The following is a 26,143-nucleotide window of genomic DNA, read 5'->3' as shown; positions in this document are numbered from 1 at the left end:
ATGTGCATTTAATATGGATTGCAAGCTTGCTCCTTTTACTGTTAAGATAAAATGGATTTTAAGATCGCTCCATATTTGTAGCTTATATAAAAGGAAAACAAATATCTACAAATGGAGTTCAATAAACAGTACTCTAACATGGAATACAATGGAGTGGTGACTGATTGCTATTGCAAATGCACAGTACAGTATAAGGGAACGTTTGCACAGTTAAAGCACAGCATCAAATCACTACTACTTCTAGATGGGTCATTAGTACGAATAAATATTTTAAACTTTAAAGTGTGTTTAAAAAATCTGATCATAAATACAGAGCATTAAAAATACAATTTAAAAGATTTTCTCTGTACTGAATATCAGAACTGAACACAGGCCCCCTTTTTGTTACTCAAAGTAGTACGAAGAATGGGTCAGGGCTATGTTTAGCAATACAATTAACAAGCAGAAACACTTGCATCAACTGTAATATCATTCAATATTATTACAATCCAATTCTCGTGAGAAACAATTTGACAGTAAACAATTTAGATGCATCAGAATGTAATAATTACTGCATATTACTTTGTACCATTTGAAAAATGACATTGTTGGAATTTGCTGTATTTCATTTGCCTGATTAATTGTCTGCATAATTAACATTAGACAGGCTGCATCTTGTAGATGTCACACAAAAACTTTTGGATAGTGAATATTTAGAATAGTTGCAGTGTAATACACCTACTGATTCACAATTTCTGATATGTAAGGGGGCTTAAGCCTAAGGAGCAAAGGGGCCTTACCAAATGCATCAAAAGGTCCAAATAACAGAAACAAAAACTATATATTTTAAATAAATGACAAATGATGCTATCTGGATATAGATTTAAATTGATTTTAATTGGAAAATTTAACCATAAGATAATGAAATAACCTAGCGACTGAAATATACATTGTAGTGTATTACAGAACAATTGTGAATCATAGATTTGCATCTAAGTACCTGCCCTCTGCACCAATGACATTGAACACTTTTTGTAACTGGTCTTTTTGATTAGGCTCATCTTTTAGTTTAGCGAGTCTGTTGAGTTACACCTGACGCTACAGTGACAAAAAACAGAAAAGATAAAACCTTTAAACAACAGATCAAGACATTTCAATAGTTCAATGCACTCAAGGGCAGGAATTTAAAGGACTTCAATTTCATTCCTGGTTTTAATGGGTATCAATTGTTTTAATTTACCATGGCCAGCAATAGCTGGCAGAAAGTATCAGCCCAAAGTTCACACACTAATGCTTCTGATTTACTTGGTTATAGTGAATTTGGAAATTGAGCTGCTTGATTCTATTTAATTTCAACTGGCATGTTAATCTGGACTGATTAACTGACTTGCACCTTTCAACTCAGATTCAAGCCAAATTGTATGAAAAGTTAAAGTTAATTTGTACAAATGTAGTATACTATTCATTTCATCGACGTAATGCATTGATTGGAAAACAAGGACATTGAAATCCAACTCAAAGGTTTGTAGTGTTGATATTCTCAGTGGAGTTACTCCTTACCGAATGTGGAGATTGAACACAAGGTGTCTCTACATACATTTACAAACATTGCATATGAAGTGGGAGGCTTTTGTATTTGAAAAAATGATTTTTGCACCTTACTCAGGAGAATACATTATATTGAAAGTACTCTGGGCTACACATAAATTCTTCCTTAAATGACACACTGCCATAGATTTTTAAATATATGTACACATGCTCATCTCCCCATGGCTGGGATCTGGCAACAATACATCAGCCTTAGTTGATTATCACATGGCTTTTTACTAGTGATTGAATGATACATGGATCCAACCTATAACTATCCCAGTTGAATAAAAACATCTAGTACCATTTGTGTAATATTGTTTCTCTGATCGAAGGACAGATTTTCTATGGCACTGCAATATTACTTTGATTGGCAAACAGGTTATGTGTTTCTGGAAGGTGAGCTAAAAATGGACCAAACTCAGGTATTCAATCAGGCTGAATTAAATACAAATTCCATATCCACTGGATTTGGAGTTCAGTGGTCTATAACTGGTTTGGAATCAAATATTACATTGGCACTATTGCTCGTTCCCTCTTGCATGACAAATTAGGCTTTTATGTCATCATATAGAAATTAGAATGCACAGCTGCACTGTTACCTTAAGGGTAAAGCGTATGCTATTTGTAGATCACAAATTGAATCTTCAATAAATAGGAAAAATTACATATAAACCTTGTTCTGTCCTTTCTTGAATAGCATTTTGCAAAACACGTGTATGGGTTATCTATATGATCTTGGTAGACAGCTTGTATAGTTGGAGGTCCAATTATTTTGAAGGGCATCTAAAATGTTGGCAATTTTATACGACTTTATGCATTAACCGTAATATTTCAGACAAAGTTTTGCGATCTATATTATTAACTTTGTATCTCTAAAAGTCAACCCATTATTTTCCCCTTACCCTAATGTGATCCATTATCTCCATCTAACCTTCTTGGACTTGAAATCTATGCTAATATCTTGCCAAAATAACAATCTCTTATGCAAGGTATCCCTTCGCGCAGCAGGACATAATGGAACTGAATTTTATCTTGTAGATAAAAGTCTCACACCAATTGTGGGAACTGAAGCACGCAATAGGAGTAAGTAACTGTTTGTGCTCAGTTATTGCTGTTTTAACTATTTTTTGTTCACTTGCTATAATTACGATTGAGTACTGTGTTTCAACAATTGCAGTGCCTTTATATGTTGTGATATAGCAATATATTCCTTGTTCAATCTAAGGCAGCTTCCCTTGCTCACTGCAGCCCTAGTCACCTTGGACTACATAAAAGATTCTCATTCTAACTTCCATTACCAGGGAGTAAACACAGATGTTTAGATACAATGCTGGAAAGAAATGATAGTAATTGCTGATAAAAATTCAGGTTGACAAGAGGTTATGGGAAATTACTGGAAATGTGGATGGTTATGCTAGGTCACTATGTGACGAGCATTCTAAACTACTTGTTGAGAAAGGATCAAAGAGCTACCTTCATTCACTCAGATCAATACTCAAATGTATTGAATAAAAAACAGGTTTCATCATCTGTATCATTCGATCACCATTTTAACACAACTAATACAGCTACTGTCACAGTGCAGTGAAGATGTTATCAGAAGTATGCCTGACATTAGTCATTGTCTCCACTTATCAGGAAGCCATAGATGAAATCCACAGCACGTTGTCGATCGTTCTGGGTTTGCCGTCCAATTAAGTTTGGTGGTGGTCTCAACAGGAGGCTTGCAAAGAGGGTAGCTGTGGATTACAGGAGAACAAACAATTATATAATATGCTTGTAGTCAAATGCTAATGCCTTCAACGTAATTTTTATCACTTATGTAAAACTGTTGGTCTTCAAATGTGTGCTTAATGACTTAGTTACGGAAGGCAAACTAATAATTAGATTTGCATGTCAGAACACTTGCCTAAGTCAATTTTGTAAATATCATAGAATCCCTACAGTGCAGAAGGAGGCCATTTGGCCCATCGAGTCTGCACCCACCCTCTGAAAGAGCATTCTACCTAGGACCAGTCCCCTTGCCTATCCCGTAACCACACCTAATCTGTACATTCCTGGACACTAAGGAGTAATTTTAGCATTGCCAATCCACCTAACCTGCACATCATTGGACTGTGGGAGGAAACCGGAGCACCTCTAGGAAACCCATGCAGATACGGAAAGTGCAAACTCTACATAGCGAGTCACCTGGAATTGAAACCAGGTCTCTGGCGTTGTGAGGCAGCAGTGCTAACCATTGTGCCGCATGCCACCTCATATATCTAGGAAACCCGGATAGCCCGGAGTCAGATTTTGTTGGGCTGGTGGAATTCGGAGCCGCCGAGTAGGGGTTTGGGTGAGCAATTTGGCAGAGTTCCTGCACTTAGAGCAGTGTTCTTCAAAGTCGAGGGCGTGACCCGCGGGTGGGTGTCGGGAGGGTCGCGGAGCCGTTGTCCGCGGCGCTCCCGATCGCGCAAATCCCCGTGCAGCAGCCGGCTTTTCATAACGCATGCGCAAATGTGCTGATAATCGGGCACGCATGCGCAGTGTGGCCGCTATTTTAAAAAAACGGTTGCAGCTTTTTATTTTACAAGTTCTGTAGTGGTTTTTATTCATTTTTAAAATTCATTTAAATTTTATTTTTTTCATTTATTTTATTCATTTTTTTTTACAAGTTCGGGGGGTTTTATTCATTTTTTTCATTTATTTTACTCATTTTATTTTATTTTTTTACAAGTTCGGGGGTGTTTTATTCGATAAAATTTTACAGGAAAAAAATTCAGAACTTTGGACAGATGGAGACTTCATACTTTCCGACACCAGAAGGCTTCACCTTCATCCAACAGGTTCCATTGGAGGAGCATGTACGAGGGCCAAAGGGACCCAAAACCATTTCCACCATTTTTGTCAGCAGCAAACAAGGCAAGAGAAAATGTGGGTTGCACAGATCAGCCGGTGTGGGTCCCGAAGGTCGGCCGGCGTGGGTCGCGAATGTCGGCCGGCGTGGGTCGCGAATGTCGGCCGGCGTGGGTCTCGAAGGTTGGCCGGTTGGTAAAAATGGGTCCCCGGAAAAAAAGTTTGAAGAACACGGACTTAGAGAAGTTCAAGCCATTAAGGGGGCAGAGGAGGGGTTCACTTTGAGGTATAAGCAGGCCATTTACTTGTTTAAGGAGTATGGAGTCATCAGCGGGGGGGGGTCAGTTCCGGTTGGGTTAAAAATTTAATAAAGGGGGGAGATTAAGTGTCGTTGAATAGCAGTGGGGAACGCGCCAGCAGAGCCGGCAAAAAACTCCCTGAAAAAGCCGCCACAAATGAACTTGGAAATGTTTTGGGAGAATCGGGCCCTTGGTTACAGGCAGTTCAAAACTGGGATCTAAATATTCAGAGGTATGTGACTTTTCTCAAGGAGAGGCAGGAAGGAAAGGGTGGTAGGGTAGCTTTGTTAATATGAGATGGAATGAGCAAGAAATGATCTTGGAACAGAAGATGTAAAATCCATATGGGTGGAGGTAAGCATAGAATTTACAGTGCAGAAGGAGGCCATTGGCCCATCGACTCTGCAACGGTTCTTGGAAAGAGCACCCTACTTAACCCCACCAGTAACCCCACCTAACTTTTTGGACATTAAGGGACAATTTATCATGGGCAACCCACCTAACCTGCACATTTTTGGACTGTGGAAGGAAACCGGAGCACCCGGAGGAAACCCACGCAGACACGGGGAGAAAGTGCAGACTCCACACAGACAGTAATAAATAACAAGAGGATTAAGACACTGGTGGGAGTAGTCTGTAGCCAAACAGTGGCTATACTGTAGAACGGAGAATAAATCTGGAGATAATAAAGGCATATAAAACAGGCAGTACTTTAATCATGGGTGACATAAATTCTTCATGTAAATTGGGCAAACTAAACTGGCTTGGCAGGCCATTTTGGATTTGGTAATGAGGCAGGTTTAGTAAATAATCTCAGGAGCGGCATGGTGGTACACTGGTTAGCACTGCTGCCTCACGCGCCGAGAACCCGGGTTTGACCCCGGACTTAGGTCACTGTCCATGTGGAGTTTGCACATTCTCTCCGTGTCTATGTGGGTCTCACTCCAATGATGTGCTGGGTAGGTGTATTGGGCACGCTAAATTGCCCCTTAATTTCAAACAAAAAGAATTGGGCACTTTAAATTTATTTTAAAAAGTAAACCATCTCAGAGTATCTCCGATGAAGCAGTGACCATAACATGGTAGAATTTAACATTCAATTTAAGTGTGAGAAACCTGGGTCAAAAATAACTGTGCTTTACACTTAAATAAGGGTAATTATAAAGGAATGAGAGCAGAGTTGGCTGGAGCAGATTGGGACAGGAGATTAATTGGAAAGATAGTTGATCAACAATAGCAGACATTTCTGAAAATAGTTCATGATTCACAACAAAAATACATTCCAGTGAGAAGGAAGAATTCTAGGAAGGGGATAAATCAACCAAGGTTAATCAAACAAGTGAAGAAGAGTTTGAACTGAAAGAAAAACATACAACGTGGCAAAGATTAGTGGTAAGCTAACGGATTGGGAAAGTTTTAAAAACTAACAAAAGATGAGCAAAAAAATAAAATAAAGAGGGAGAAGATAGTAATATAAAAATGGACAGCAAGAGCTTCTTTAAATATATAAGAGAGGCCAAAATGAACATAGGCCCCTTAGAGAATGAGAATTGGGAAATAATGGGGAACCAGAAAATGGGCGAAGAGTTAAATAAATGCTTTGCGTGCGTCTTCATGGTGGAAGACACTAATAACATTCCAAAAATAAACAATCAAGGGGGGGAAAGAAGGAAATAAATACAATAACACTAAGGAGAAAGTACTTTGGAAATTAATGGGGCTGAAGGCCATTAAGTTCCCTGGACCTAATAGGATATTTAAGGAAGTAGCTACAGAGATAGTGGATGCACTTGTAGTAATCTTCCAAGAATCCTTAAAGTCTGGAAATGTTAGCGGATTGGAAAACTGCCACTGCAACACCTTTATTCAAAAAAGGGAACAAAAAGCAAGTAACTATAGTCCAGTCAGTTTAACTTCTGTCTTTGCAGATGACACAGAAATGGGTGGGAAGACAAATGGTGAGGAAGACACATAGACTCTACAGAGGGATATAAGCAAGTTACGTGAATGGCAGATGGAATGTAAATGTTGGAAAATGTGAAGTTATGCACTTTGGTAGAAAGAATAAAGGAGCTGAACATTATTTAAATGGAGAAAGACTGCAGAAAACTGTAGCACAGAGGGATTTGGGGGTCCTCGTGCAAAATCACAAAAAGCTAGCGTACAAGTTCAGCAGGTGACTGGGGAGGTAAATGGAATTTTTGCCTTTATTTCAAAGGGAATGCGGTATAAAAATCGGGAAGCCCTGCTAAAACTATACAAGGCACTAGTTAGACCACACCTGGAAATCTGTGAACAGTTTTGGCCCCCTTATCTATGGAAACATATACTGGCATTGGAGGCAGCCCAGAGAAGGTTCACCCCATTGATCCCGGGTACAGAGGGATTTTGTGAGGAAAGGTTGAGGAGATTGGGCCTTTACTCATTCGAGTTTAGAAGAATGAGAGGTGACCTTATTAAGACATACAGGACTTTCAGGGGGCTTGATAGGGTAAATGCTGAGAGGATGTTTCCTCTTGTGGGAGAATATAAGACCAGAGGACAAAATCTCAGAGTAAGGGGTCACCCATTTAAGATAGGGATGAGGGTGAATTTCTTCTCTCAGGAGGGTATTGAATCTGTGGAATTCTTTAACTGTAGAGTGCTGTAGAGGCTGGGTGCTCAAGTATATTCAAGCATGAGCAAGGCAGTGTGCAATGTTCTGTCCTTAGGAGGAGCCCCACGTCCTGTCTCAGGTGGATGATGCTATTTCGAAGAACAACAGGAAGTTACCTCAGGTGTCCTGGCTAAGATTTATCCCTCAATCAACATAATGAAAAAAGATTATCTGATCATTCTGATGCTGAAGTTTTTGGGAGCTTGCTGTGCACAAATTAGGTGTCACATTTCCTACATAAAACAAGTGACTATACTTCAAAAGTATTTAAGTTGTTGTGAAGTGCTTTTGGACACCGTGATGGTCAAATGGTGCTATATAATTGCAAGTCTTTCATTTATTTTTAGGTTTGTAACAGTATTCAAATCATTACATTTTGATACAGTACTTCTAGAACCATAGAATTCCTACAGTGCAGAAGGAAGCCATTCAGCCCAGAGTCCCCACCGACCTTCCGAAAGAGCAACCTACCCCATAACGTCACCTAACTTCTTTGGACATTAAGGATCAACTTAGCGTGGCCAATCCACCTAACCTGCACATCTTTGGACTGTGGGTGGAAACTGGAGCACCCGGAGGAAACCACGGGGAGAAAGTGTAAATTTGAACCTGGGTCACTGGCCTGGATTCCAGAAAGCAATAATATGTTATGTTGGAAAGGGCTGCTTTTAAATATACTTGGCATAATTCTTTCTGGCTGGAATTCATTCATAGGTGGTTAGTAGGCTGTTTGATTAGCAGTTCAACTGGTCAACTCTTGGATATGAAGAGATGTGGGGGATCAGAAGTTAAACTTTGGTCTTACAGCCCAGCTGAGAAAAGGAAGCCACTGTCTGGGACAATCTGATGTCTGGTAAAGATGCCATACTTACAAAGAGGAAATTATGTTCTTAGGTACATGGCTGATATCACCAACAGTCTGTCCTGGTCCACTCACATTGATGCAACAGTCAAGAAAGCCCATCATCTCTACTTTCTACGGAAGCTAAAGAAATTCGGCAGGTCTGCGCGACTCTCACAAATTTCTACAGATGCGCCATAGAGAGCATCCTATCCGGCTGCATCACAACTTGGTATGGCAACTGCTCGGCCCAAAATTGCAAGAAACTGCAGTGTGGTGAACTCAGCCCAGCGCATCACACAAGCTTGCCACCCTCCCATTGATCCTGTCTACACCTCCTGCTGCCTCATGAAAACAGACAACATTGTCAGATACCCCTCACACCCAGGCCTTGCCCTCTTCCAGACGCTTCCATCAGGAAGAAGATACAGAAGTCTGAAGAACCGCACATCCAGACATACAAAGTTTCTTCCCCACAGCTACTGGACTCCTCAACAACTCTCCCTCGGACTGATCTGTTCCCTGTAAGAACACTATTCATGATGCCCTGTGCTGTTCTTACTCATGTATTTGCTTTGTTTGGCCCTTGTTCCACACTGCAACCAATCAATATTTGTCGATGTACTTTGTTGATTATTCTTTTTGTCTACAGTGTAAATACTGTGTACGTCCCTTGGCCACAGAAAAATACTTTTCACTGTATTTTGGTACATGTGACAATAAATCAATCAACTAAATTTAGAAAGAAGGATGATCAGAAAAAAAGACTTTACCCCAACAAGGATAGCATGGTAGGCAGTATTTTTGGATTTACGCCAGCAATTATGAATTAAGTTCTACAGATTGTAATCGTTACTTTCTTCATTGACATGGACAAAATGAAATAAATAAGTTTCTTGATTTATATTTGGTTTTGTCTCCCTGAAGTATTCATAAGTCCATGTTTATTAAACCTGGAGACATGCAAGTGGTGACACCCATTCACAAAATGAGAGGTTTTCTTTGTTACTATCCCAAGTCCGCTATTTTGTTGGAAAATAAAGGTGAGCACATGATCATAAGGTACACAAGTCCACGAATCAATCAGAGAGAAATTTGTATTGTCAACTAATCCGTTTTGGTGATATTAGTTGACTAACGAATGTGTAGGGCAAACTCCCTAATTTTCAACAAAAAACAGTGGCACAATATGTTTTCTTGCATTCACCTAAACACCCAGGTTAAATCAGTTTACTGTTGCATCTGACAGTACTACAGTGATGAGTTGTCCAAGATTATTTAATCAATTCCTCGAGTGTGGTTTGAATCTTTAGCCTCTTAAATCTCTAGAGGCAGGAATAGCACCAGTTCAAGGCATTATTCTGGAGATCAAATATTTTTAACATCAGGTGTTGGCAGAAAGCAGTCATAGCACATTGGCCACCCATGATAAGACCCTGCCTGATTTTCTTTTCCATAATTATAAAAGCAAAATTAGGCAGACAGTATTTGCTTGGCCAATCTAAAATTGCTTGCTTTCCACACTGCCAGAAGTTAAAACTGCCTCTCAAGTTCCATATTATGACATTACATAGATTAGGGAAGAATCTGGGGCGTCATTCTCCGACCCCCCGCCGGGTCGGAGAATGGCCGTTGGGCGCCGTGAATCCCGCCCCCGCCGAAGTCTCCGGTACCGGAGATTGGGCGGGGGCGGGAATCGGGCCGCGCCGGTTGGCGGGACCCCCCGCTCAATTCTCCGGCCCGGATGGGCCGAAGTCCCGCCCAGAAATTGCCTGTCCCGCCGGCATAAATTAAACCTGGTATTTACCGGCGGGACCAGGCGGCGTGGGCGGGCTCTGGGGTCCTGGGGGGGGGCGCTGGGCGATCTGACCCCGGGGGGTGCCCCCACGGTGGCCTGGCCCGCGATCGGGGCCCACCGATCCGCGGGTGGGCCTGTGCCGTGGGGGCACTCTTTCCCTTCCGCCTCCGTCACGGCCTCCACCATGGCGGAGGCGGAAGTGACTCTCCCCACTGCGCATGTGCGGGAAACTGTCAGCGGCTGCTGACGCTCCCGCGCATGCGCCGGGAAACTGTCAGCGGCCGCTGACGCTCCCGCGCATGCGCCGCATTTCCGCGCCAGCTGGCGGGGCAACAAATGCCATTTCCGCCAGCTGGCGGGGCGGAAATCCCTCCGGCGTCGGCCTAGCCCCTCAATGTTGGGGCTCGGCCCCCAAAGATGCGGAGCATTCCGCATCTTTGGGGCGGCGTGATGCCCGTCTGATTGGTGCCGATTTGGGCGCCAGTCGGCGGACATCGCGCCGTTGGGGGAGAATTTCGCCCCTGTTTGCTATAAATAATGCAACATTAGTTACAGAACTGGCCTGCTGGAAATCTTCCAGGTTTTGTATCAAATTATATAATAATAATCATCTTTATTAGTGTCACAAGTAGGCTTACATTGACACTGCAATGAAGTTACTGTGAAAATCCCCTAGTCGCCACACTCCGGCGCCTGTTCGGGTACACGGAGGGAGAATTCAGAATGTCCAATTCACTTAACAAACACATCTTTTGGGACTTGTGGGAGGAAACCGGAGCGCCCAGAGGAAACCCACGCAGACACGAGGAGAACGTGCAGATTCCGCACAGTGACCCAAGCCGGAAATCGAACCTCGGTCCCTGCCGCTGTGAAGCAACAGTGCTAACCACTGTGCTACCATGCTGCCCATATTGCCAAATTGTCAAAACGATACTTTGAATAAATTATAATACACATAGAGATATCAGAGCACTAATGCTCGAAAGAAAGAATGCAAAAATTTTGCTTGATCATTTTCAGTCTTATTAAAATAAGTTAACAAAATCAGAGTAAATAATACAATTTATACATCAGCAATCTCACTCAGATGTGCAGGGCCATGCTGTTGTTGAGAACGAATTTCTTACCTAGCATCTTAGCATCAAGCTTGTTGTCTTCACTATGCTTTAATAATTCCCGCAGAAATGCCATTAAGTATTTAAATACATTTCTGTGACAGCGTGGCAATTGGTCTATCAACTGGAGAAAAAGCAAATGTTTATGTAAATTCAAAGACTTAAAAAATCATTACCACAATAACTTGATATTAAACATTTAATGTGGCACACAGTTTAAAACACTACAATTAAAAATGCCCATTACATCGCATGGTGGACATAATGCTGTTTAAAACAAGATTTAAAAAAATCTAATTATCCAATAAATCTTACTTATCGGGAATCTGGGATTCAGATAAATGTGCACTAAATATACAGAGGTTCAGGGTTAATATATCTCTGCACCATGTATGGACAACGACAACTTTATTTATGCAGTACGATTAATTCGGCAAGAGGTCCTAAACTCAACAAAGCAGTTAACTGACTTTGATGTGGTCCAAGAGCTGTCAATCATAGCTAGATGTTTACAAACATTGCAGTTAGTTTCACACAAATAATCCACTCAAAGGTGAAGGGAAATAAGATTAAACAATCTAGTGTGTGTGTGTGCATGCAAGTTGTTAATCATACCCTAATAAAATCAATTTCATATGGATATGAATGAAAGCCTTGAAGTTCAAAGATCAGAGTGGGTATAAACCCAGCTGATGTGGGTTTCCTTTTCCAGGAATCGACCGATGCTGCTTCCTCTGCCTGAGCCAGCAGTTGCATTGCTCAGCTGAGTTTTACAGCTGGGAATGTTTTCACCGTTTCGGTCTGGACTGCTCTCTAGCTTCCAAACAGGGGTCTCGGCACTGGGGGGGGGTGGGGTGTCTCGGCACTGGGGGGGGGGGGGGGGGTGTCTCGGCACTGGGGGGGGGGGGGGGGGGGGTCTCGGCACTGGGGGGGGGGGGGGTGTCTCGGCACTGGGGGGGGGGGGGGGGGGGGTGTCTCGGCACTGGGGGGGGGGTGTCTCGGCACTGGGGGGGGGGGGTGTCTCGGCACTGGGGAGGGGGGGTCTCGGCACTGGGGGGGGGTCTCGGCACTGGGGGGGGGGTCTCGGCACTGGGGGGGGGGTCTCGGCACTGGGGGGGGGTCTCGGCACTGGGGGGGGGTCTCGGCACTGGGGGGGGGTCTCGGCACTGGGGGGGGTCTCGGCACTGGGGGGGGTCTCGGCACTGGGGGTCTCGGCACTGGGGGTCTCGGCACTGGGGGTCTCGGCACTGGGGGTCTCGGCACTGGGGGTCTCGGCACTGGGGGTCTCGGCACTGGGGGTCTCGGCACTGGGGGTCTCGGCACTGGGGGTCTCGGCACTGGGGGTCTCGGCACTGGGGGTCTCGGCACTGGGGGTCTCGGCACTGGGGGTCTCGGCACTGGGGGTCTCGGCACTGGGGGTCTCGGCACTGGGGGTCTCGGCACTGGGGGTCTCGGCACTGGGGGTCTCGGCACTGGGGGTCTCGGCACTGGGGGTCTCGGCACTGGGGGTCTCGGCACTGGGGGTCTCGGCACTGGGGGTCTCGGCACTGGGGGTCTCGGCACTGGGGGTCTCGGCACTGGGGGTCTCGGCACTGGGGGTCTCGGCACTGGGGGTCTCGGCACTGGGGGTCTCGGCACTGGGGGTCTCGGCACTGGGGGTCTCGGCACTGGGGGTCTCGGCACTGGGGGTCTCGGCACTGGGGGTCTCGGCACTGGGGGTCTCGGCACTGGGGGTCTCGGCACTGGGGGTCTCGGCACTGGGGGTCTCGGCACTGGGGGTCTCGGCACTGGGGGTCTCGGCACTGGGGGTCTCGGCACTGGGGGTCTCGGCACTGGGGGTCTCGGCACTGGGGGGGTGGAGGGGGGTCCAGGCAGGGTGGGGAGGAACTTTCTGGTAAAGGCGGAGGACTTACTTTCTGGTGGGGGTCTCTTATTGGGGGAGAGTCTCTTTTGAGGGGTTTGTCGTGGGGATCGTTGTAATGGTGGGGTTTAAGGTGGGGGTCTCTGTAAAGGGAGGTTCTGGTGGGGGTCTCTGTAATGGGGCGTTCTGGTGGGACTCTCTGTAATGAGGGATTATGGTGGGGATCTCTGTAATGGGGGGTTATGGTGGGATCTCCAATGGGGGGTTATGGTGGGATCTCTGCAATGGGGAGTTATGGTGGGATCTCTAATGGGGGTTATGGTGGGATCTCTGCAATGGGGGGGTTATGGTGGGATCTCTAATGGGGGTTATGGTGAGATCTCTGCAATGGGGGAGGGGTGATGGTGGGATCTCTAATGGGGGTTATGGTGGGATCTCTGCAATGGGGGGTTATGGTGGGCATCTCTGTAATGGGTCATCTCTGGACGGGGCTCAGCCGTCGTACCTCGATGTTGAGCTGTCTGCTCAAAATGGTGGGCAACGGAATCACATACAATCTCCTCTATGCATAAATTTGCATAGCAAGGGATGATGAATCACCTCTGATTTGCGCTCGTGCAACATACGGATGGATTCTCAGTTTGGGAGACTATGGGCGGGATTTACCGGCTGTTCACGTGGCGGAATATTCGGGTCCCATGACGGCACACGGACCACCTCTGCCACCGAAAGACACACAGCGGGTTGTTCGGTAAATCCCGCCCAATGTTCTCCCGCCAAGGCAGAATTGCAGCCGATTTACGTTCCCCTTGGGAAGCAGGTCCGTATCCCTTGCCATGAAAATGTATGCGTGGTGAGGAATATGAAGGATTCCAGAGGGAATCCCGCTATCAGGCAGCCATTCTGAGCGGGGAGCCTGATATCCACATATCATTTGCTGGGAATAATGCTGAAAGAGACTGGAAAAGAAAATAATCTTGGTGCTATTGTGCACAGACAGCTGAACGTTCATGATAAATGAGGAGAAACTGTACCTAAAAGTGACAAAGGTAAGGTTGTTTAATAGAACCATTCAGTACAAATCAAAGGATTCTATTTTGACACTGCATAGTTCACTGGTCAGGCCACATCTAAAGTATTTTTATTTTTTTTTTTTAAATATGTTTTATTGAAATTTTTTCCCCCAAACAACAATTTTTCCCCTCTTACAAAGCAAACGCAACAATAACAATACAGGAAATTTTAATACACGAGTAACAAAACCCCTTTATCTTTGACCTAAACTAAACTAAACCCCCCCCCCCTTCCCCCTCCCCCCCCCCCCTTCCCCCTGGGTTGCTGCTGCTGGTCATCTGTCTTCCCTCTAACGTTCCCCTAGGTAGTCGAGAAATGGCTGCCACCGCCTGGTGAACCCTTGAGCCGATCCTCTCAGGGCAAACTTTATCTGCTCCAGTTTAATGAACCCCGCCATATCATTTACCCAGGCCTCCAGTCCGGGGGGTTTCGCCTCCTTCCACACGAGTAGGATCCTGCGCCGGGCTACTAGGGACGCAAAGGCCACAATGTCGGCCTCTTTCGCCTCCTGCACTCCCGGCTCTTCCGCAACTCCAAATAGAGCTAACCCCAGGCCTGGTTTGACCCGGGCCTTCACCACCCGCGAAATCACTCCCGTCACTCCCTTCCAATACCCTTCCAGTGCCGGGCACGCCCAAAACATATGTGCGTGGTTTGCCGGGCTCCCGCCACACCTCCCACATTTGTCCTCCACTCCAAAGAACCTGCTCAATCTTGCTCCCGTTATGTGTGCTCTATGTAGCACCTTAAATTGAATCAGGCTAAGCCTGGCGCATGAGGAAGAGGAATTTACCCTGCTTAGGGCATCAGCCCACATACCCTCCTCTATCTCCTCCCCTAGTTCTTCTTCCCACTTTCCTTTTAGTTCGCCCACCGACTCCTCCCCTTCTTCCCTCATCTCTCGGTAAATCTCTGACACCTTGCCCTCTCCGACACACACCCCTGAAAGCACCCTGTCCTGTATCCCCTGTGTCAGGAGCAACGGAAATTCCCTCACCTGTTGTCTAGTAAACGCCCTCACCTGCATATATCTCAAGAAATTTCCCTGGGGCAACTTATACTTTTCCTCCAATGCTCCCAAGCTCGCAAAAGTCCCATCTATAAATAAATCTCCCACCCTCCTAATTCCCAACTGGTACCAGCTCTGAAATCCTCCATCCATTCTTCCTGGGGCGAACCTATGGTTGTTCCTGATTGGGGACCCCACCAGGGCTCCCCGCACCCCTCTCTGTCGCCTCCACTGTCCCCAGATATTCAATGTTGCCGCCACCACCGGGTTCGTGGTAAACTTTTTAGGTGAGATCGGTAGCGGCGCCGTCACCAGCGCCTCTAAACTCGTCCCTTTACAGGACTTTCTCTCCAGTCTTTTCCACGCCGCTCCCTCACCCTCCATCATCCATTTACGTATCATTGCCACATTGGCGGCCCAATAGTAATCGCCCAAGTTCGGTAGTGCCAATCCTCCTCTGTCCCTACTACGCTGAAGGAACCCCCTCCTTACTCTCGGAACTTTCCCTGCCCACACGAAGCTCGTGATGCTCCTGTCTATTTTATTAAAAAAGGTCTTGGTGATTAGTATAGGGAGACATTGAAATACAAATAAGAACCTCGGGAGGACCATCATCTTCATTGCTTGCACCCTGCCCGCCAGCGATAAAGGCTGCATGTCCCACCTCTTGAAGTCCTCCTCCATTTGTTCTACCAACCGTGTCAGATTAAGTCTGTGCAAGGTTCCCCAGCTCCTAGCGATCTGAATCCCCAGGTATCGGAAGTTTCTTTCCACTTTCCTTAGAGGCAAGCCTTCTATCTCTCTACTCTGGTCCCCTGGATGTATCACAAATAATTCACTCTTCCCCATACCCCGAGAAATCCCCGAACCCCCTCAAAATTCGCATCTCTATCATCCCCCCCGCTGGGTCCGACACGTATAGCAATAGGTCATCCGCGTATAACGAGACTCGGTGTTCTTCTCCCCCTCTAATCACCCCTCTCCATTTCCTGGAGTCTCTCAACGCCATGGCCAGAGGTTCAATTCACATCTAAAGTATTGTGCCCAGTTTCATTTCCCTCTCACATTGCGGGTAATATGGTGGCCTTTAACAAGAGCAGAGGAGGGAGTGCTACAAAAGTGATTCTTAGCTTGAAGAGCTACTCAAATATGTTCAAGCACCTCAGTCTATTTTCTTTAGAGCAGTGTATGTTAAGAGCTGACCTAACAGAAGTCTGTAAAATAATTAAAGGCTTAGATACACTCCCTATGGATAGCTTTAGGATCCTGGACGAGAACCAAACTATTTTCAATTAGTAAAACTGTGAGGAAATGTTATTGCATCGCAGGAGTCATAACACTGCCAATAGGTATGTTTTATGTTCAAACAAACTGTAATTTAATCACAGAATTAACCACATTAGCAACAAAGAAATAGCTTGACAGCAGTTCTTAAGTAAAAGAAGAAACCTTAACTTATATCCTAAACCTGCCACTACATTCCAATTAAACAAACCAATATATATTAAATACCACTCATTAATAAAGTTAACACCTTTCAAGCTAACATGCCTTTCTCTGTACAGAATCTTTGAAGAGAGAATCTTTCAGCACCAAACTGAAACACCTCTTTTCAGATTAGAATTCTAGGACCTTATCACTCTTCAGACAGACCTGGATCCTCCCATAACTACATCACCTGTACCTAAAGCAGAAGGCAATCTTTTGTCGCTGCTTACAAGATGTCCCTTGACTTGTTTAGCCAGGACAAAACAGAATACTCCTCATAAATTATCTACATCCCAGGGGTTCTTCAAACCTAACAATATTCCATTAGCTAGCTATGTGTAAACATGTAAATGGTTTCAAGATCTATTAGCAGAACACTTCACCTGCAAATCAAAGATTACCTTACGACATCTTAATCATCGCTTTTGCAGCCATACTGTCTGTATGCATCTTAACCCAGGTTTTAATAACATTACTGCAAAAAATATAAAATATGACAATCTTTTGCATTCATCATAATAGATTATTTCAGTTTAACAGATGGGTAGGGCTAGGGAACACAATTTTAAACTATGCAAGAGGAGAACTGGCATGATGTTTTACTTTTTTCTTTCTCCAGGGAATTGAGAGCAACTGGAATATTTTGCCATTGATTGCTGACACTCTGGACTCTTCAGGAGGGAGCTGGGCCAGTCCCCTACAAGGGCAGAGATCAAACCATATAGAAGTAACTCTATATGTTAGTCTGATCTAGATAATTGTCTGGACTTTAGATTGCTTATCTATTTACTTTTACTAATGCCCGATTTTTCGGAGTTTCTTTTGCCTCTCCCAGGAGATTGTATGGCTGAGAATCTGGGTGTGATAGGGAAAGAGTATTTAATCATGAATGTCTAGCCATTGTAGGGTGAGATAGGCTTGATGAATCAGCTGGTCTTTTCTGGGCTGTCCATAAGACCTAGGAGCGGAAGTAAGGCCATTCGGCCCATCGAGTCCACTCCACCATTCAATCATGGCTGATTTCAACACTATTTACCCGCTCTCTCTCCATAGCCCTTAATTCCTCGAGAAATCAAGAATTTATCAACTTCTGTCTTAAAGACACTCAACGTCCCGGCCTCCACCGCCCTCTGTGGCAATGAATTCCACAGACCCACCACTCTCTGGCTGAAGAAATTTCTCCTCATCTCTGTTCTAAAGTGACTCCCTTTTATTCTAAGGCTGTGCCCCCGGGTCCTAGTCTCCCCTGCTAATGGAAACAACTTCCCTACGTCCACCCTATCTAAGCCATTCATTATCTTGTAAGTTTCTATTAGATCTCCCCTCAACCTCCTAAACTCCAATGAATATAATCCCAGGATCCTCAGACTTTCATCGTATGTTAGGCCTACCATTCCTGGGATCATCCGTGTGAATCTCCGCTGGACCCACTCCAGTGCCAGTATGTCCTTCCTGAGGTGTGGGGCCCAAAATTGCTCACAGTATTCTAAATGGGGCCTAACTAATGCTTTATAAAGCTTCAGAAGTACATCCCTGCTTTTATATTCCAAGCCTCTTGAGATAAATGACAACATTGCATTTGCTTTCTTAATTACGGACTCAACCTGCAAGTTTACCTGTAGAGAATCCTGGACTAGGACTCCCAAGTCCCTTTGCACTTCAGCATTATGAATTTTTTCACCGTTTAGAAAATAGTCCATGCCTCTATCCTTTTTTTCCAAAGTGCAAGACCTCGCACTTGCCCACGTTGAATTTCATCAGCCATTTCTTGGACCACTCTCCTAAACTGTCTAAATCTTTCTGCAGCCTCCCCACCTCCTCCATACTACCTGCCCCTCCACCTATCTTTGTATCATCGGCAAACTTAGCCAGAATGCCCCCAGTCCCGTCATCTAGATCGTTAATATATAAAGAGAACAGCTGTGGCCCCAACACTGAACCCTGCGGGACACCACTCGTCACCGGTTGCCATTCCGAAAAATAACCTTTTATCCCAACTCTCTGCCTTTGGCCTGACAGCCAATCGTCAATCCATGTTAGTACCTTGCCTCTAATACCATGGGCCCTTATTTTACTCAGCAATCTCCCGTGATGCACCTTATTGGATTGGATTGGATTTGTTTATTGTCACGTGTACCAAGGTACAGTGAAAAGTATTTTTCTGCGAGCAGCTCAACAGATCATTAAGTACATGAGAAGAAAAGGGAATGAAAGAAAATAAATAATAGGGCAACACAACATATACAATATTACAAACTACATAAGCACTGGCATCGGATGAAGCATACAGGGTGTAGTGTTAATGAAATCAGTCCATAAGAGGGTCATATTATCAAAGGCCTTTTGGAAGTCAAGATAGATAACATCCATTGGCTCTCCTTGGTCTAACCTATTTGTTATCTCTTCAAAGAACTCTTTACAGGTTTGTCAGGCACGACCTCCCCTCACTAAATCCATGCTGACTTGTCCTAATCCGACCCTGCACTTCCAAGAATTTAGAAATCTCATCCTTAACAATGGATTCTAGAATCTTGCCAACAACCGAGGTTAGGCTAATTGGCCTATAATTTTCCATCTTTTTCCTTGTTCCCTTCTTGAACAGGGGGGTTACAACAGCGATTTTCCAATCCTCTGGGACTTTCCCTGACTCCATTGACTTTTGAAAGATCATAACCAACGCCTCCACTATTTCTTCAGCTATCTCCTTTAGAACTCTAGGATGTAGCCCATCTGGGCCCGGAGATTTGTCAATTTTTAGATCTCTTAGTTTCTCTAGCACTTTCTCCTTTGTGATGGCTACCATATTCAACTCTGCCCCCTGACTCTCCTGAATTGTTGGGATATTACTCATGTCTTCTACTGTGAAGACTGATGCAAAGTATTTATTTAGTTCCTCAGCTATTTCCTTGTCTCCCATCACTAGATTACAGGTTACAGGAGGGCTTTTTGGAACAGCTTGTGATGGAGCCCACGAGAGAACAGGCCATTCTGGACTTAGTGTTATGTAATTTTGGAGCGGCCCAATGTCTACTTTTGCCTCCCGTTTGTTTTTAATGTATTTAAAGAAACTTTTACTATCATTCCTAATGTTACTGGCTAGCCTACCTTCATATTTGATCCTCTCTTTCCTTATTTCTCTCTTTGTTATCCTCTGTTTGTTTTTGTAGCCTTCCCAATCTTCTGACTTCCCACTATTCTTTGCCACATCGTAGGCTTTCTCTTTGATGCATTCCCTAACTTCCTCTGTCAGCCATGGCTGCCTAATCCCCCCTATGATAACCTTTCTTTTCTTTGGGATGAACCTCTGTACTGTGTCCTCAATTACTCCCAGAAACTCCTGCCATTGCTGTTCTACTGTCTTTCCCACTAGGCTCTGCTCCCAGTCGATTTTCGTCAGTTCCTCCCCCATGCCCCTGTAGTTACCTTTATTTAACTGTAACACCTTTACATCTGATTCTACCTTCTTTCTTTCAAATTGGAGATTGAATTCTACCATATTATGATCACTGCCTCCTAAGTGTGCCCTTACTTTAAGATCTTTAATCAAGTCTGGCTCATTACATAACACTAAGTCCAGAATGGCCTGTTCCCTCGTGGGCTCCATCACAAGCTGTTCCAAAAAGCCCTCCTGTAAACATTCAATGAATTCCCTTTCCTTGGGTCCACTGGCAGCATTATTTACCCAGTCCACCTGCATATTGAAGTCCCCCATGAGCACTGTGACCGTGCCTTTCTGACATGCCCTTTCTGTTTTGTGGTGCATTTTGTGCCCCTGGTCCTGACCACTGTTTGGAGGCCTGTACATAACTCTCATTATGGTTTTTCTGCCTTTGTGGTTCGTCAACTCTACCCACACAGACTCCACATCATCTGACCCTATGTCGTTTAGTGCTATTGATTTAATTTCATTCCTAATTAACAAGGCAACCCCGCCCCCTCTGCCCACCTCTCTGTTTTTTCGATAGGTTGTGAATCCCTGGATGTTTAAATGCCAGTCCTGAACCCCCTGCAACCACGTCTCTGTGATGCCTACCACATCATACCTGCCAGTCACAATCTGGGCCACAAGCTCATCTACCTTGTACCGTACACTGCGCGCAATTAAATATAGCACCTTTAATTCTCTATTTTCATGCTTGTAAAATCTGGTTACATTTACAGGCTGCACTTTCTTCTGAACTTTCTCTTTGAACAGTAACATTTTCTATACTACTCAAACCTATCATCTTGTAGGTGATGAAATGTGACTCATCTTACTGTACTTGGGGCCAATCTCCCTGAAGTTGAACGCTCCATTCCACAAGCAGCTAAGATGTAGCTTACAACGGAGGTTTCCTCAATATATTTTAGTTTCTGTCACTAAGTATTAATCTCAACATCCAGGAGCAACAGAGTATAAAGAAGGACCATGGCCTTTGGAGATGTGCTTATAAGTATGTTATGCAAGTCCCAGGATTTATAAATAATAGTTCATCTGAATTCTACACTGCGTGGTCTGGAGGAAAGCACTCGAACAATAGCATGGATGTTCCCTAGTCCGAAACCACCTAAAAGACACGCTACATCGGGTCTAGCTGGGGTTTCTAATGATTACTCAGAATTCTAACCTTCCTGATAAAATCAAGCCCCAGAGGATTTGGCATCTATGCAACATCTTGAAATGCGTCAGCATTCTGTATATCTGGATATAGAGAAAGCTGTAGCCACTATCTGCCACTCTGGCCAAGTCCTTTTTGAAATGAGTGTTACGGCATTAGTTATAAACTAAGACTGGTTGTTTACTATTGAATTGTCAATGAAAATGTTACTTTTCTTAACTTATTATTCTACTTTACTTTCCAAACAAAATCTCCACTGATGCAAGTTTATTCCAAACCACACAGCTGCAAATTGTGCTTCTGTGAATTACTTGGGCCACACTGATCCAATCAAAGGTAAAGGCCCCATATAAATGCAAGTTGTTGTAATGAAGCCTAGAACAAAAGATATCTGTACAAATTATGAATTGTGATTAAGCAATTGTGATCACATTTTATATACAGTATCATAATAGTCACACAAAACAATTATAAAGTTGTAACTCTTACATGTCTACAGCTGCGACTATCAGATGGAATTTCTAGACAGCGAAGATGCAGCTCATAACATATCACAGGCTCTGGGAGGGCTTCCAGGAAGATGAGCAAAGCTTCAGCCACTGAATGGTTACTGCCAGCTAGTATTCAAAAGTCAGGAAATATGAACAGCACTGATTGGGCTTGACTTACAAATTTGGCTTTGCACAGGACACCTAAATGATTTGCATCTGATGTCAAAATAATTGGGATCGTTATAAATCTGCACTTTTATAAAAATGAGGGAACATTGAGTTCAAGGTAAATGATGAAGGTGTGACAAGTGAAATATTGCCTCCTAAAACTCTCAAATCGAGTGAACACAACATCCAGCAGCCTTTCATCCAAAATTGGTCAGCTTTTTCGACTGAATATTTTACTGAAACCATTGTCAAACAAATGATGTGCAGAAAAATGAATCACATAGCCTCTTTTGGAGTCCTTTTCCCCCCTCTCGTCCCAAAAACGTTAGGAGGGATTATAGGGAAAGGGTGGAGGTGTGGGCTTAAGTGGGGTGCTCTTTCCAAGGGGCAGTGCAGGCTTGATGGGCCGAATGGCCTCCTTCTGCACTGTAAATTCTATGATTCCCTGCATCAAATACTAATTTGAAGGCAGGTTCCTATACTTTACAATGCTGCAAAAAGGATTACCGCCACAGGCGCATAAGAGCAACTTAGTTCCCTTACAGAAAATACAATTAAGATGGACAACTCTGTGACAATGAGGTTACAGCAGTGAAGTTATGTCATCCAACTCTATAACACCACACATCTGCCTACTCAAAAATCTTAAATCTTGATATAACGACTCTCATCAGTGGCAAAAGGGTTAAGATGACTTTGTTTCGAGTGGGCAGGATAGGGGGATAGTGGGGGTGGGGGGGGCTTAAAAAGAGAATAGAATAAAAGGTTTCCAATGGACAAAGAAGCCACAGAACTGTAGTAATCATTAGTACGGATTCCTTAACTTCTACTGAGTACTTTCTGAAAATCATCAGCACTTGATTTTCTATTTACCAAACAGCTTCTCTTGGACATAAGATGGCCAAAGGTTTAAACTCATTTATCCATAATGATCATTCTCCATTAATCTAATGTTCATCCTTTTCATTCGAGACTGACATACATTTTAGTTTTTATAGCAACAGTGCCTGTAAAATAAAACCAATAATACTCATATCCCCCAAATGAATAAAAAATAACACTTGACCCCAGGGAAGTTGTGAATGCCCTGGACATCAAGGCAGCATCTGACAGAGTATGGTATCAGGGAGTCCGAGTAAAAATGGGAATCATGGGGAAAACTCTCCACCGATTGGAGTCATACCTAGCACAAAACCTAATCATCTCAATTCCAGGATATTGCTGCAGGAGTTCCTCAGGGTAGTATCCTAGGCCCTGAAGCTGCTTCATCAATGACCTTCCCACCATCGTAAGATCAGAAATGGGAATGTTCACTGGTGATTCAGTACCATTTGCGACATCCCAGATACTGAAGCAGTACTATATGCAGCAAGACCCGAACAACATTTAGGCTTGAGCTGATAGGTGGCAGGTAACTTTATCTCATACACATATCAGGCAATGATAATCTCCAACAAAAGAGAATAGAACCATTTCCCCATGATATTCAACAAGATTACCATCACTGATTCCCCCACTATCAACATCTTGCATTTTGCCATTGACCAAAAACTGAACTGGAAAAGTCTTTTAATAATAATGCAACTCATCCTGACTCTCCAAAGCCTGTCCACCTTCTACAAGGACCAAGTCAGGGGTGTGACGGAAAACTCACTTGCCTGGAAGAGTGTGGCTCCAACAACACTCAAGAAGTTCAACATCATCCAGGACAATGTGGCATGTTTGGTAGGTATCCCATCCAACATTCACTCCCTCCATTACGGACAGTAGCAGCAGTGAGAACTACACACAAAACGCACTGTAGCCACCTTCAACAGCACCTTGCAAACCTGCAACCTCTATCACCAAAAGGACAAGGATAACAGACACTTGGAAACCCCATAATCTGGAAGTTGCCCTCCAACGCGCACAGCATCCCGACTTGGGAACTATATCGCCGTTCCTTCACTGTAGCAGGATCAAAATTCTGCAACTTCCGCCCCAGCAGCACCATGGATGCAGATGCACCAGAAGGACTGCAGCTGTGCAAGGCAGCAGCTCACTGCCATCTCCTTCAGGGACTTTTGGATGGACAACAAAAGCTAGCCTTGCCAGCAACGTGCACACCCCTTGAAGAATAAAACAAAACTTGACTTTGCCTCCATGTTGTTGTGTAAAGGATACGAATGGTTTGTGGAATGCTCGTGTCCAAGCAGTCAAAGATCTGTTGAAGTTCCTCCTGTGTACCAGGTGTCTGGAACAGGTCCTCCTGTCAAAACATCAAAAAGTTAATGAAAACTTAAGTTCTCTGCACTGGTGAAAACTCACATTTCAAACTCATCTGCTTGGTTTTCTATACAATGCTCTAGAAATTTGAGGATGCTCATTTTGAGGAATGCAAAACAAAAGTGCTACACAGATGAACATCTAGGCCCAGTCTGCATGTCTCATTGCTACAAGCTCCATACTATTATCGGCAGGTAGCACTAAGAAAAAAGGCCAGTGAGCTTGTTGCATCAGGAAGGCATATAGACGAGGAGGTTCCAGGTACAACTATGTGGAACTCGTAATTCATCAGGAGGAAAGGTAAATGGTGGGGGGCAGGGAAGTGGAATTTGTTTGTTTCTGAAATTGGTTTCTTTTAACTCCTGGATGTGTTCAAATTGGGACAGTATCAGGTTTCACTGTGAAAGCCTTAATTGTCTTATAGCCTAGCAACATTGCTTAGATCTGATATTAAGAATGACTAGAACACTGAATCATATCCCAGCAACAGTCAGCAACTTTAGGCAAGGAAGGGGAAACAAATGCAAAGAATAATTAAAAGAAAATAACTAGGATCATGAAAACTCTGTGGAAAGGCTACAGAAAGACCCATTGCATCCAAAACATAGCGTTATTGTTGTTTTTGCAAAATCACAATAGCTCTGATAGAATTCCTTTCATTATCCAGAATTAGCATTTAATTAACCATTTTCTTTGTGTATTACAAGATGCAAAATTTGTTACACCTACCTGTCGACTTGCATTTTTAAAGAGATGATCCACCAACAACCAAATTTCCTTCGGAATCTGTAGAGGTTTATTGTCAGTTGTTATATTATCCATTGAGACGAGCTCAAAACGAGATTTCTCCTAGTCAACACAGTAAAGAATTTGGAAAATTCAGGGTCAGTTGCTGGAAAGGGACAAGTCCTTAGTCATTTTTGATTGGTACAGCCCATTCAAATCCAGACTGGGATTTAGGTTTTAGTTGATTAAGTACAAAAGCAGGACTTTGCATTATTTTTATAATCTTTTATAGTTATAAAATTGATAATCACCATGAAAATAAAAGGTTTTACAAAAAAGTTTGAATTGGGAGTTATTCATTTTTTAAAACAAAAATAACTAGTTTTTCTTTTCCAAAAAGCCCTACAGAATTCCTAAGTTCTAAGCGATACTGGTGCGCTATGGCCTAATGCTATGTTCAGAAATTGTTAGTCCTCTAGTTATCATTAAAAAAGGCTTGAACTCAGGAAAAATGTCACTTTTTAAAATTCCAAGAGTTATTAGAAAATATGTTTCATTACATTATGCCACAAGGAATGTAGTGATGATGACTTTACACCAAGCTTACTTCTAGCTTACTTCTTGATCAGTAACATATTCATTTATTAACAATGCATGGATGTACTATTTTCCTGCTTGCACATGGTTATTTGGGTGCCAGTTGCCCGGGGAGCAATGCTTTAAACAGAGTTGTGGGAAAGAAAGAAATGCAGGGAAGGGAGGGAACTGAAGAGTGGGAGGAGTGCCTGGAAGAAGAGTTGGGCTCAGACTGAACTCCTCAGTAGTAGGAATGTCAATTTCAGATCCATTCTTTTTGACTCTGTCTTGAAGAGCTGGAACTTTCTTAAATCTTCAATTTTTAATTCGTGAAAAAAATTATAGAAATAATTTGGATTTAATTTTATTCAAATGCAGGTAAAATTAGGAATAAAAAATAATCAACATTTTGTAGGAAATTAGAAAAAATAAGTCACTTACATGGTTGAAAAGTGGGCATTCATCAGTACTCATCTCAATGTGCTTGCTGGATGTGTGAATATGTAAAGGATTTCCACGAGCACTCTTAATAGAGATGCAATGCAGGAAAAGAAAGCATGTGCTTTTCGTGAACGAGTAGTATTTCGGATATAATAAAGGGAAACGTTGGACTTTTTCGTTAAAGACCAGAAAAACAGTAAGAGCAAAAATAATAAGGGGCTGGTTTAGCACAGGGCTAAATTGCTGGCTTTTAAAACAGACCAAGGCAGCCCAGCAGCACGGTTCAATTCCCATACCAGCCTCCCCGAAAAGGTGCCGGAATGTGGCGAC

The 26,143-nt window shown here is 43.7% G+C and overlaps 1 protein-coding gene across 4 annotated transcripts in view; it reads right to left on the bottom strand.

The window, feature by feature from the left end:
• Positions 1-857: 857 nt before the first annotated feature.
• The window catches only part of ocrl (OCRL inositol polyphosphate-5-phosphatase), a 130,948-nt gene continuing 105,662 nt past the window's right edge, over positions 858-26,143 (bottom strand). For all 4 annotated transcript variants that reach the window (XM_072505384.1, XM_072505385.1, XM_072505386.1 and 1 more), the window contains 5 exons: positions 24,800-24,919; positions 23,969-24,053; positions 21,636-21,763; positions 11,129-11,240; positions 858-3,308 (listed from right to left, as the gene is read on the bottom strand). In XM_072505384.1, coding sequence (XP_072361485.1) covers positions 3,184-3,308; positions 11,129-11,240; positions 21,636-21,763; positions 23,969-24,053; positions 24,800-24,919 — 570 coding nt within the window. In that variant the 3' untranslated portion in view covers positions 858-3,183. The remainder of the gene's footprint in view (positions 3,309-11,128; positions 11,241-21,635; positions 21,764-23,968; positions 24,054-24,799; positions 24,920-26,143) is intronic.

Source organism: Scyliorhinus torazame, chromosome 5 (genome assembly GCF_047496885.1).
Source record: "Scyliorhinus torazame isolate Kashiwa2021f chromosome 5, sScyTor2.1, whole genome shotgun sequence".
Lineage (NCBI taxonomy): Eukaryota > Metazoa > Chordata > Chondrichthyes > Carcharhiniformes > Scyliorhinidae > Scyliorhinus > Scyliorhinus torazame.
The sequence above is the reverse complement of the archived record's forward strand: the minus strand, read 5'-3'. Positions and strand labels throughout refer to the sequence as shown.